The 14425-nt window shown below is 37.6% G+C and overlaps 1 protein-coding gene across 1 annotated transcript in view; it reads right to left on the bottom strand.

The window, feature by feature from the left end:
* The window catches only part of LOC121320861 (prolactin receptor-like), a 38014-nt gene extending 24535 nt beyond the window's left edge, over positions 1–13479 (bottom strand). The window contains exons 1-3 of the mRNA XM_041259580.1: positions 13172–13479; positions 10636–10677; positions 7337–7436 (exon numbers count right to left, since the gene is read on the bottom strand). Of these exons, the coding sequence (XP_041115514.1) occupies positions 7337–7418 (82 nt within the window). The 5' untranslated portion in view covers positions 7419–7436; positions 10636–10677; positions 13172–13479. The remainder of the gene's footprint in view (positions 1–7336; positions 7437–10635; positions 10678–13171) is intronic.
* Positions 13480–14425: the final 946 nt, after the last annotated feature.

The raw sequence follows: 14425 nt of genomic DNA, 5'->3' as shown, positions 1-14425 counted from the left end.
ATGGCACAAACAAAGTAATTCTGCACAGATTTAGCAGCCATACTGCACATTTTATGAAAGGAATAAAGCGTTTAAATGTTATAAACCTAGCAAGAAACCACTTTAGTTGCAGCTAGAAGCCAGTAAATTGGTCTGAGAAAATCATTGCTAGTTTCATACTGTCGCTTCTTTATTCTTTCCTATTCTTGTCAGAAAATGTGCCTTACCACTTGTTGTTAGACAGCCTGAGACATATTTCACATAATACTGTGACAGACACTATATACACAGCCTTGCTTGTGTGTGCCCCAATACTCTTATGCTTTTTTTGCAAACTGCAATAAATGTATGACTTATCCTTTTTGGTAAAAATAAGAAAGATAAAATAACAATAACACATTTTCATTGCTCTTGATTGATAGACTGGGTAAAAATGCAGAGTCCTAAGAAAGAAAAGGTTCAGAAATGTGCTGCAATAGAAGCACTAGGTCATCGATCATTAACACTCACAGAACTGGGTGAATGCTTATTTTCCTCTTGGCGAGTTCCCAATCAGTTATGGAGAACAGAAATTGAACCATACTTCACTATATAACGTGTACCATATACAATTGCTAACCAAACAAAGTCAATTGAGAAAGCCCAAACAAAGTTTACAACCGATTTCTTACAGTACAAGAATAGGAAGTGGAGTAGTACATTATATAAGAATATAAAATGACAACCTAACTTAAGGAGTAAAGGTCATAGGTCACACTGTTCAAAACATGAATGTAGTAAGATAGATATCAAGTCAGCAGGCACATTCAGACAAGAACTGTTTATAAAGCCTATTCATTAACTATTTCATCATAGCACTACAGTTTACAATAAACGACTAGGCTCTGAGATACTGTTTTATTTGAAAGTCAATGAACTATAACAGTCAACAAAAATAGCATTATCAGACAGGCAGCGTAATGCACGGGTTTCTCGGCATAATTAGCTACTATAAAATTCAGTTTTTAACATTGTAGAAAAAAAAAAAGATAGCTGCTTCCATAACATCAACATACCATTACTTTAAACAAAAACTGCATTCTGGGAAGTCCTTTATTTGTACTCTGCGCTTCTGATTTGAATGCTTGGTTGTACAGTCGAAAGTCAATTTACAAATCAAGGGTGATTGTGATGATAGAATGTAGGGACCGCATTGAGAACACTACGTGCAAATCCTGTCCTCGCACTACACAAATGACATTGGGGCTTTGGAAATGGTCCAGCGAAGTGCTATCAGGAGGGAACTGAATTTGTTTAGCCTAGAAAGAGTCAAATGTCCTGGCTGGATATTGGATGGACAAGGCACACACCCAGCAATGTGCCTCTGTCCATGATAGCCTCAACAAAGTAAATTCATTCTAAATAGGGCAATCTGTGGTGAAAGATGGGTCCCTCTAAACCCAACTGATTACATATTATGCAAATGTTTATACTGAAATGTCCTAAGGGTGTTGTAACAGGGTGATGTTATGTGTGTGGGTTGTCACTGAATAAAACTGAGGCAGACATAGAGCACTGGGTGTTGACACGCCACACAGATTTAATTAACACAGGTGCTGCGATCAGGGTACCAGCAATGGTAGCCCTAGTGTCAGATTTAACAAAGAAAACACAAGAAAACAAACCTAAAAAATGAAAGTTTCCCACACAAGTGGCGAGTGTTAGTCCCACTAAAACGAACGTCCTGATCCAGGTACCGACTAGACTAAGCAAACCCTCGCTATGCTGTTTGGGATCAACATCCCCTAAACTGACCTACTTCTTTGCTCCCGGAGACCTGGCATCCTTGTGGCGACTCCGACCTCTTCAAAATGGCCTCGGCTGGGCAATGCCTTCATGAGCAGCATCTTGGAGTGGAAGGGTTTTGTGTAAAAGTTCTCTCCATGGAGCGGACACTCTTCCTCCTCGATATCAACACAGCAAGCTTTTGCTCAGCGTCTGTCTGTATGGCTATGACCGTGCAGTAGCCTTGAGCTGCCCGCAGCCTCCCTGGGTACGCCCCCCCCAGCCAATTAGGACCTCCCAATCAACTCAGCAACAGATGAGCCAACCTGCTCAATTAGTTGCTTAGCAACGCATCTCCTGTTCCGCGTCCCAGCTACTTCCACAAAGGCACTCAAGAACCAGCAACAGGGCGCTTCTTGTCACAAGTGTTAAGTAAGAAATGAAACTGCCTTCCTCTGCTTTATAATTTCTACATCCTTACAGCTGAGGCAGAGCTTTAGCTACCTTCCAAGATGTACAAGGTCCTGTGATCAGGGGCAGATTAAATAGGTCAGCAATCACACAGATGTAATTGCTTTTGTTGCTGTTGGACAGACCTATAAATCAGACCATCTGGGTCAGAAGCTTTATTCGTCAGGAAGATTCAAAAGCTCATCAGCTTTTTCAATAGAAAGATTGCCTTGGAAAGATTTAGAATATGGGTCATACTTTTCTTCAAATTTGTAGAAGAAAAACTTGATTCTGGGACAAAAACAAAAAGGATGGATAACAAATGTTTTGAAAGTGATACGGAGTAGCCTATCAGTCTCATCCTCCTCAGCTCAGGATGAGAGAAAGTCCTCGATACAGATCTGCTATATAATTCATTTTGCTATGACAGTTATAGCTGAAGGATCCTGAGATATTTGTTTTAACTGAGAAGTTTGTAAACAAGGTTTTGGAGCTATTGTCAGTAATTACTGTTTATTGTGTTTTGTATAGGCCCATTAATAACACATACTGTACAGAAGTGTTTTTAGCATAATGTTGCTCGTGAAAAGTAAAACATACAGTACAAAATTTCAAAATCTGTAACAATACTTTGAGGTCCTAAGGTAATGGTGTTCTGATTGTCAGAGCTTTTCAAAAACTACTTTTTCAAAAAGGTAGAAAAAACACCCCTTTTTTCCTTAGCTTACAGGTTGTTTCTCCTTACAAGGTTTGAAGGAAACAATGTATAATGAGGCAAGTTTTTTAATGTACATCTCATCATCGCACATGTTACTTTGGGATTTACACCAAATGCCTGGAGATGTGTGCTCACAAGAACAAGCACATACAGTTTTAATTAAGCCTGCAGAGAGTAAATAGACAGATAAATAACAAACACTGAAGGACAATAATAATAATACACTATTTTATATAGCACCTTTAAAAGCATTCACCTCAAAGCGCTTTAAAAGACAAACACAAATCACAACAACAAAGAAACACAGAAGATAAAAACATTCACAAAAATGCTATTCTAAAAAAGTAAGCCTTTAAGCTAGATTTAAAAGCACCTAAAGAGGCGGAGTCCCTGATTTGTTTAGGAATGGTGTTCCAGAGTTTTGGGGCATAACAATAAAAGGCCCTGTCACCCACGGAGCGTAGACGAGCAGGAGGAACACATAACAGTCCAGAATCAGTTGAGCGAAGGTTGCATGAGGGAGTGTAAACAGATTACTTGGTTTACAGAAACAAAGTACTGTGGAGCCAAACCATGCAGATCCTTAAAGGTATGAAGACTTTTAAAATCAACTCAGAACCTGACAGGCAACAGTGCAAGGACTCCAAAACAGGAGTGACATGATGTGACTTGCAGGAGTGACTTGCATGTGACCTAGTCAGGATTGTAGCTGCTGAGTTCTGAACATATTGTAATTTGGCAAGTGTGCTTTTAGCGACGCCTACGAGCAGAGCGCTACAATAATCTATCCATGAGAAAATAAATGCATGAACCAGTTTTTCAGCTACAGATGCAGCGAGCATAGGTCGCAGCCTACCAAAGGTGAAAAAACGATGCCTTAACAGTATTCTGCAAATGAGGTTCAAAAGTTAATCCAGGATCAAAAATCATTCCCAAGTGTTTCCTTTTGGATCTAAACACAAGCATGGTACCATCAACTGACAGCACTGGTTTTACGCAGTTGATGGGAAGTACCTAACCTCATAACCTCAGTCTTATCACAATTTAGATGCAAAAAATGTTGTGACATCCAATGCTTTATATCAGAGGCAGCAACATCGATATCAGGTTTCGTGTGGACGTAGATTTGAGTATCATCTGTGTAAAAATGATAATTCAATCTTAGCATGTGACCAAGGGGAAACATGCATTACTAAATATCAGGGGCCTCAGAACTGAGCTACGTGGGACTCCAGATGTTACCAACTCAACCTCAGAACTAAAACCACTAAGAGAGATAAAATTCTGATGCCCAGTAAGATAAGATTTAAACCAGTTAAGAGCAGTGCAATAATACCTTAAAGTATGAGAGGATAGAAAACAAATCAATTATCTTTCATTACCAGGTTATTCATTGCGGTATTCAAGCATGGAATTATTTATATTTAACACAATCCAAACAAAACAACAGACTACTGCAGTACATATTTAAACCTATTATAAATACTGTTGTTGTTATTATTATTATTATTATTATTATTATTATTATTATTATTATTATTATTATTATTATTATTATGAATAATAATAATAATTTACACTTCCCCGCCCCTCTGTTAGCAGGGGAAGTCTGGAAGCAATTGACGCAGCACACAAACAAAGTAGATGCGGATTAAAACCTGGTGTATTAATACAAAAATAAGTTTTAAAAAAATAAATGTCAAGAAATAATACAAAATATTTAAATACAACTTTCTGTTGTATACTTATACTTAAGAAGCACTATTAGTTAACGCAAGAGAAGGTTGGTTTGATTATCAGCAATGACGCTGTTCTACTCTCTGAAGCGCAGTAAGGGTAGATCCAGAATATGTTGTTTTGCATCTAAATCGACAATTATTCACCTTTGCAACAGGCAGAAATGTAATCTAGACAAATTAAGGAACAAAATGATACTAAAAAAACCTTTCAGGAATCCTATAAGGGTCAAGACAGAGGAGTGGGATTAACGCACGTTAAAATTAATGGACAGCCCTAATATTTACGTACTTTGGACATAATAATAATAATAATAATAATAAGGTTTGGTCACTTCTTCAAGTGGATCAAATTATTATTTTTTTCCCCATATGGGGGATGACAAATAATGTTAGCATTTTAAGTCTTGCTTCAAAGACATTCCAACAAAAAGGTAATTAATTAATGCAAGTTATTGTCGTAAGGGGTCTAATAACCCCCACTTCAGCTTCAAATAACCTATTAACATACACTCTAGTAAAAGTCAAAGGCGCTGGAACTAGGGGTGCTGGGGGTGCAGAAGCACCCCTTGGTTTTGCATGGCTTCCATCATATACAGGGGTTACAGTTTTGTTCAATGGCTTTCAGCACCCCCACTTTAAAAATTGTTCCAGTGCCACTGGTAAAAGGGAATAACTAATGTATTTAACAAGGGGGTTGGACATGTAATTACAAGCTAATTAGAAACAAGATCTTTGCTAGATGATTATAAAATTGAGCTCTAGCCCGACTTCCTGTTTACTGTTTGATTGACATATAGTATTACTTTGAATTAACGCCGGCCTTGATATCAGATTTGTAATAGACACTTAATAAAGAAATGCAAACAAAACACAGTATGGCAAAACATTACAAATAGAAACAAAATTAATTGCATAAACTTGAATAAAATTTATTTAAAAGAACACAATTACAGACTGGATCTTACTGGTATTTTACTGTAGTTTATGGATCCCAAACAAAAAAAGAACACAGCACTATGTACTAATTCTGGTGTAAGAGAAAATACAGCAGCACTAAAACATACAGTGTATATATACATATATATATATATATATATATTATATTATATATATATATATATATATATATACATACAGGACTGTATGATTATTATTTAAGTATCTAAATGCATTCCTGTTTTGGTTGTGTGCATGGTATTTTGGCAAATAAGAATAAGTGGGGAGTGTGGTGTTTTGGAGTGCCAATGGGGAGCAGAAGCTAGTGTAGCTCTTGCTGTGGCATTGCTGTTTAGGGGATAACCACGGGATCAACTCATCTTGCTCACCGAAGCCCTGTCTGGATCAGGACACCAGAAGTGTTTAGTTGTCTTTCTGGTTGAAGAGAAAGAAACGCACCATATATAAAAGAGTTCAGCCCTGCGACTTTTTTTTTTTTTTTTTAAATTTAGTCCAATTATTTTTAGACTCAGCTCACCGCTACCACCCCTGCACTGACTCGGGAGCGGCGAAGACGAACACACGCTGTCCCCCGAAGTGTGTGCTGTCAGCCGACCGCTTCTTTACACACTGCAGACCAACCATGCAGCCACCTCAGAGCTACAGCGTCGGAGGACAACGCAGCCCTGGGCATCATACAGGCAAGCAGGCAGGCGCCCAGCCAGACCACAGGGGTGCTGTAAGAAAAGAAAGGGAAAATAAACAGACCTCCTCTGTGTTGAATTGACATTTCTCTTACTTATTTCCCTCTCCATGCTACACTGGTATCCGACCTCATCTAGTCAAACACTGATCTGATCTGCGAGCTCAACAGCTTTTATTTGTAGGATCAAGTTGTATCCTCAGAAATGAGCTTCTATATATGCCTTCCTCAAATACCGTAAAAAAAAAACAAATATGCCTTACAAAAACCGTAGTGCTCCTGATTACCACTGACCTTGAATAAGCAGCACCCTTGAATAAGCACAGAAGCTGTTTTTAGCAATTTTAAATAAATGCTGCAGCGTTAATTCAGAGTACTGTAAATGCCATAGAAAAACTATTAGCATCATTTTCAATACAAAGTGATTAAAATTAAGCACAGCTCCACACACATGTTAATAAAAGGTTTTGTTAAAGTCTGGTGAGGTCTTTATTCTAGAAGCATAGCCGGGTGTTAGGTTTAGGTGAAATCTGACAGCCGTTGAAATAGCGATGCAGTCTAGTTGCAGCCTTTTATACACATTTGCATCGTTTTTAAACAAACTGACTGACTGGCCCACCAATCAAGCCCCAAATTTTACTCCATTGCTGCCACATTCTCACATGGAAATTGAGTATTTTAAACAAGGCTCAAAATAAACCCTTTCTTGGGTCCAGTTAATATACACATTTAACAACCACTAAGACTACTGAACATTTATAAAATAAACACATTTAAATAGGAAAATAACGATAACACTGCTGATGTGTTGGTGGAATAATTATGCACATTTAAACTGTAGAAAATGTAAGTGAATCCTGGTATGAAATAAACCTCAAAAATAAACATTATTTACATTTGATCGCACCAAGCAACAACTAAGTAATATTAATATTAAAGAGATCAGACTGAACGTTATTGACTCGCTGACATTTGTCACACATGAAATGGCTTCAGATGGAAAAGAATATTACTACTGGACATGCCTCAAGGTTTTATTGTACCTACCTTGTGCTTTTAACAAACTGGCTTCAATCTTTCTTCCTTCACTAAGCCAAGCCAGACTCAGCATCACCAGCTTTAGCATCATGATGTGCACACAACAGCCCTGCAGGAAAACAACAGACAGAAGACATGAACAGCTGTACTGTCCGAGGTTTTCACATGACGCGCTGGTATTTTCAAGACATAAACAGCTGTACTTTCAGAGTCTTTTAAATAATGTGCTGGTATTTTCAAGGGTGTGATCACGTCAGCTCCTGTAAACGGCAAGTTTCAAAATAAGAACCGGTACTCTGTACAATACATAACAGACACTGTACCTAAAACAACAGCAATGAAAAACAGAAATGCCATTGATAGCAGTGTTCTTTTTGCCTAAGTTCACAATAAAATATCGTTTCAATAGCAAAAAAATTACTGTTGTGGTTGTTATAGAGGGAGTGCTGTTATATTCAGTGATTATTAACACCAGTGGCACTCCGATGTCAAAATTGTTGCTGAATCATCAAAAAAAACTCCTTTTGGATGCCAAAAAATTTGAATTAATTCCAACTTCTCCTCCCCATTCTGACTCCATCAAATCAAAAATGCGCAGGCCACGTCAGACTCACTGTTTTTTTTCCCTTGCACTGGTGAATTTAACCACAAACTTTTTGAGAACTGAGCTGAACAGAAAACATCATTATATTCAAAGTGAACAATAATTAGTCTTAGTAAGTTCTGGCTCACAGTTATCAGCACAACTGTAGCTACCCCATGAAAATATTATGTAAATGAACTTATTTTTATCCCAGTTTTCTTAAAGGCAGTTTTTAAGGTGGAATAATGAATTATCTGAGCTTCAGTCATGAGTAAGTCACATTCTGCAAAATCAAACCAAAATGCCCTTAAGCACTTCCTACTCTTAAAAACTAGGAGCATTTGTGGTTTGGGAGGTAAAGATTAGGGTCATGAAATCACACGGACAAGGGTGGTGGCGTGGATCACATTGGTTGATAAAAACACATCTTCATTGTCCATACATGTTCATTTGTATTAACATTTTCAGCTGCAGGTGATGAGCTGGAATGAATCTTTGTGCTTCCGAAGAGTTCTCTTTGTTTCTCTGACACATGGCAGGTTGCACGTTTTTGCAGCAGATGCAGTATGCAGTTCCCTGTGGTGTGTGTGAAGAATTCCACCGCACATGATGGCAGACCTGCTAAACTAATGGAAACACATGCATTGTGACGTTCTTCAGCACAAAATATTAAATGCATCACAATTGGGGTACACAGAGGCTGTTTGTCTGTTGGTCCAACTGTCTATCTGTAGGTTGATGAATGCAAAGCCAGATGGTAATTATACGAAAACGTGATACATTTAGACGAGCTATGAAGGTTATGTAAAGTCTGGATGCACATTAGACTACGGATTAAGCCGAGTTTTACAGACTAGTTTCATCGTCCAGATGGAAAAATACCATGCCCTTTTCTTAAAAGGTCTGTTTAAAATTAATTTGGTAAGATCTTGTTTGGTTTCTCAAGAACAGCCTAAAAACGTTTCATTTGTAAAGCTCTGTGGATACTCACAACCTGCAAGAGAGTAAAATAAGATGTGGCGTTCACATTAGATTTATTGAAAATGCTTAGAGCTCACAGGGCTTTTTCAGGTCAAGCAGATTACATTTACTGATGCATTTTTTCATTTACCCATGGCAAAATAATCTGCCAAAGCAGAGGGGAAACCAAACATCAGATGTTCAATAGAACCCATTAGCCTGCCACCTGTTTGTGTAGATCCCCTGCCTTTTGTGTGAAATTCAATTATAGTTCAATTATAGACACAATGTATGTCTCCTAAATTACCCTCATACATTTTATACTTTACAAACCTATTTATGAACTGCACCTGTTGAAATATGCTTTTGTTATGATGGTTCAGGACTGATCCCTGGTTTATGTGAAGTTTATTTGGCTGTAATGTTCTGAGAGAGGCTTTCTGAGGTTTGTATTCTATGTGTGTCTACAGTACTGCCTATACCTGCTACTGCTTCCTTGCTCTTCCGCTAATACACTTTTTCAGAATGCCCTTCTATCATCCCTACGGTACTAGCTTGCCTATTAACACCTACATATTCAACTCACTTCTGAATGCCAAAAGGACCCGCCATTAGTGAGGCCTTGTAACCCAACGTGGATTTTTGTAAGGTTCCCAGTGATAAGGATAACAACAAAGTTTAAAATGTAGGAGTAGGCTTTTAAAACAACGCAATGCGAGGTTGCTACAATTTCTAGTCCTTGACTTGCATTTCACTTGTACTTCTCAATGTACAATTAACAGCCTGTTAACCCGGAGACAGGCTGACAAGCCTTACATGTATTTCTGTCAATACTGATACTGTAAACACATCTCGATTTCGTTACTCAAGTTCCATAGCCGCTATAATGCCCCTTTCAACCTGAGCTCACAACTGGAGTCCTTTAAAAAAAACAACAAACAGTTAAAAGGAGCTGTAAACGTTTATATCCAACACGTTGTATCAATGAAATAATGCATTATTGTCAGCTGGTAACCTCAGGAATGACTACACTTGTCTTGGAATGGTGAAAATATTCCCTCGGTAACCCGCCGCTGTTTTTCGTATTTCATCCAGGGCTGTGTATAAAAGTCTAATTGTCCTTTTTATTCGGTACAACTGCTTTGTTTAAATTTGATATGGTTTGGTTTGGATTTTAGCTGTTCCTACATAAAATAATGGCCTTCTGTGCTCTGACTGGCAGAATAGACCTTGAGTGCTGTATGAATAATTAATAAATGTGACACCTTTTGCAGCACTAGTCAATTCCCTTTGCAGTGCGTGTGAAGCGTTCATAAATGAAAGATTAATATGTAACACATAACAGATCTGAATTTCCTGCAAAAGTGAGCGAAGACCTCGAAGAAAATTCCTTTTGCATGGCTTTACTAGAACGGCTTGTCCAATTGTGATAAAGCTTGCCAAGGACCTTTAGCACAAACAATGGTTCAGTTTTGTTTTATTTTCATTACTGGTTAAAGTCACCTGCTTTAAAGAGCCTTGTGCACCAATTATCAACGGCCATCTGGGGTTACAGAAGATGTAACTGGAGTGTTCTACTTGTCATCTCTGCTTTTTGCTTATCTCTGAAGGTTTTTTTTTTATTATTTGTTAAATGTTTCTATTAAGAGCCCCTTATAGCACAAAATAGATTTGTTAAATGTGCAGTGCTAAAGTTGGGTCAGTATGCTACTACTATGAATTCAATTTAACTAAACATGTTTTAACTATGTGCTTTGTATTTTACCTTTTCTTGCTCAGCAATTCGACCACCACAACAGCTTCCCTGCTGAAAGACAGAATAAAGAAACAGGAGTCTTGTTATAACACCACTGCTGTTAAGATATCTCAGCACATCACACCAACCTGAAGTACCAGAATGCTTAACTGAATAAATGGCAACAAAGCCGGCTCAACTTTAATTTTCAACTTCAATTTTTTTTTCAATTATTGAAGCCCACACCAACTACACATACATTAAAAAGAAGCCCTCTGAAGAGCCTTAGACTTGAGAACTATTTAACTAAAGCATGGTATATATAGAGAGCTTTCATTGATAATGACATTGTAATTGTTTCTTTTGAACAAATGAATAGATTTTCAATTTAAAACACCCTGATGGCTAGAGAGAGGCAGGTCATTTTACAGAATATTGCTAAAATAATTCCACAGCGATAATTCAGTTGAGTATATTCAATGATTCTAATAGTTGACAGTCATCTCACTTTAGAAACATTGTTGTTCATTTCTAGACCTTCGAGCTTAAAAAAGGACTAAAGTCTTATTTTAAGCTTGAAAAATTCTTATTATTTTAAGGACTCTTTTGTAGCTGGGCAGTATTTTAAAATATGTTCATGCCATCTATACAATCCCTGAGGTTGAGAGATTCTGTTGAATATTTCACCCAGATGCACATATCTGTCTTGAACTTGCCAAAGCATTCCATGAGGAATCCAGAAAAGGAATTATTTCAAAAGTGTTATTCTGATCTACTGTGTCACAGTCTTTCCTGCTGTACTGTTTGTTTTTTTATTGGGTAACCAAACAGAAGCTGAAACATGCTTGGTACTAACCTGCTTAAAGCTTTATTTGAAAAATAAAGGCTGCCTTTAGGATTCAGTAAAGATAAACTACTATTTATGAACGAGGAGGCCATTAGGCACATGAAACTTGTCTGCTTCAGATCTCAAAACTTCGTCAAGCTGGGTCTTCAAGGATCCAAGTAATTCTGCCTCAACAACATGACTAAGGAACCCACTGCATACCCCCTCATAACTCTCTGTGTTAAGAAGTGTCTCCTTCCTCTCTGTCCGAAATCTGTCTCCACTTAATTTCCAACTGTCCACTGGTCCAGCTTTCTGTACTGTGCTTAAAATATTGGTTAAGTTCTTTATACTGTAGCTCGGTCCTTTAAGACCTGGGATTATTCTTCATTGGACTCTGTCCATGGGCACAATATCCCTTTGGTGCTGTGTTGACCACAACTGGACAGAGTACACTAAGAGTGGTCTCACCAGTGCATACAACCTCATCACAGCCTCCGTGGATCTGCACTTGACATTATTTTGACAGCATTTGCAAAAAGATCTCCCACTCAAGAATGAGCATTTTCTGGTTTTCTAAATAGCCTGTACAGCACAAAAGTACAGTAATATTGATCCTGATGCATTGTGCTGTGATCCTACCTGCTATAGACAGCCTCTTAAAACAAGCACAGCTGTTTGGATCCACTGGTATGTACTGTAAACTCCCATCTTGAGACTAGCTCTGACATCTCCCTATATTTGGATCAGCTCCACAGTGAGACTATTTTACTCAGTCTCCTTGGTAAATCTCAACAAAGGAAATCCACTGTATTATCATACATGTCAATATGTCTGCCCAATTATTTCTTTCTTTTATTGCGTTTTGAAAGTATTAATCATTTAAGGCACATCTTATTAAAATAAACACTTTATTTGCCTAAACTTTAAAATAAAAGCTCTTCAATAGGCTGCTAGTTTTAAACCTGAAAACTCTGCCTTGTCTCTTTTCAGTCCATGACCTTGTTCAAACCATGCCCTTTATTACTGAATTGAGCAGCCCAGAGCCTTGTTCCAGCTGTTCAGCTGAACCTAGTGACAGTTTGACTGAGTAACAAAACAAGGTTCTGAATTGGAAAATGCTGAGGCACCACTCATGGCAGCACTGTACAGCATTTAACAGGATTAGAATACAGCTGTGTGTATATCTGTGGCGTGCTAATAGTACTGTTCGTAGGTTCCAATGGACAGAGGAGGGTGTGTTTTCCTCTCTGGCGTTATAAGAGGACCAATAAACAACAAATGGTGATTAGACAACATCACGTTTTCAAAACGTTTTGAACAAGTTAATCTACACAGCACACCACGCCATTTCATGTTCTACTACATGCTTGTGACCGAAACTAAATGGACTTGTAAAGCATCTTTCACTTTTTTTTTAAATGAGACCAATACCTAATAATATATGAAACCTCGATGCAGTTTCCCTTTCAAATCTACAGTTCTCTTTACTGTATTGACTAGCCAAACAAAGCATAATTCTCTACTCATGAACAATTCATTGCTTTTCCTAAACGCACAAAAAAGCTTCGTATTTATAAAAGACTACACGTTGTTTTTTAAAGCTGCATTCTACTCCTTAATCTGTAAAAAAATGTTTTTCATTTTTAATTTACATCTCGGACTGATGTGTCGTATAGCAACCTCCGAGTCTTTGCGATATTAATAGAAACACTTAGTACTTATCATACCAATTTTTACCTTCAAAGTATGTCTGAAGTTAACACCTGGCTGGCTTCTCACACGTCTGTCACAAACCAGGGCAACTTCACAAGGCTGTAACAGTATATGGCAGGGTGCGCCAGAGCTATCCCAATAGATGTTCTGTAGTCCACGCAATGCAGCTGATTTGAAACTGCCTGTCTTGGTCCTCGGCAAATAGTTAAATGCGCTGCTCTTTACAGACCAGCCTGCACGGTTCCTGTTACTCCTTATGTAACACCTTCCCCGGTTGCCTTGAACGTGTACTGATTTTTTTAAGATATGACACGGCGCCACACTATTCCAGTGTCACCATAAAGAGGGTCCTTTGTTCTGTATGAACGATTCTGTATGGTGATTCGTCACCTGATTCCCCGATCCACCCAAACCAAGCAAGCAATAACCTGCAATGTAAACAGAAGGGACTTTTATTTTAGTTCGTCTTGACTGAGGGTGCGAGTGATGCTGTATGATTCCATGACATTTGTATTGTTTCATTTATTTTTTAAACTAAATAACATTTCCTGTCAAATGCAATGTACTCATAAAGGTATGTTTATAAATTGTAGGTGGTCGACTAGAATCCTTTTTTTTATTATTCAGCAGAGGTTAGCCTAAAATCAGCTTAACATCTCTGATTCATTGTACAGCATGTGAACACATATTTTAAAATGGAAGAGCCAAACACGCGCGTGTGTGTGTGTGTGTGTAAACTTGTTAACTGGCAAAATTATTCAGGGCATAATACATGCTTTAAGAGATCATACAGTATAGACTGCTCAAAATCTCAAATTCTAATTTGTCGATCTAGGGATATTGTGGGACAGGACAATAAGCCACCTTAGCTACCTTGGCCTCAGGAGCAACTCTTACCAATTATTAATTATCCATATTTAAAATTAGAAATACATGTATATAGAGTGAGAGTAAAACACACACACACACACACACACACACACACACACACACACACACACACATGTGTATATGTATATATATATATATATATATATATATATATATATATATATATATATATATATATATATATATATATATGTGTGTGTGTGTGTTTAGTGATCTTTATACTAGAAAAATCATTATGGAATATATGAGTAATATGCAGTCTTTTTTATTGTCTGTACTGTAAAATGTATTTCCAAGTTTCCAAGTAGATTACTGTGGAATTGGTCATTATTTAAAATCTTATTAATGCACAATAACTGTTTCCTTTTGGATGCAATTCTACATTCA

Source organism: Polyodon spathula, chromosome 9, assembly GCF_017654505.1.
Source record: "Polyodon spathula isolate WHYD16114869_AA chromosome 9, ASM1765450v1, whole genome shotgun sequence".
Lineage (NCBI taxonomy): Eukaryota > Metazoa > Chordata > Actinopteri > Acipenseriformes > Polyodontidae > Polyodon > Polyodon spathula.
Note: the sequence above shows the minus strand (reverse complement) of the source record. Positions and strands in the feature narration are given on the sequence as shown.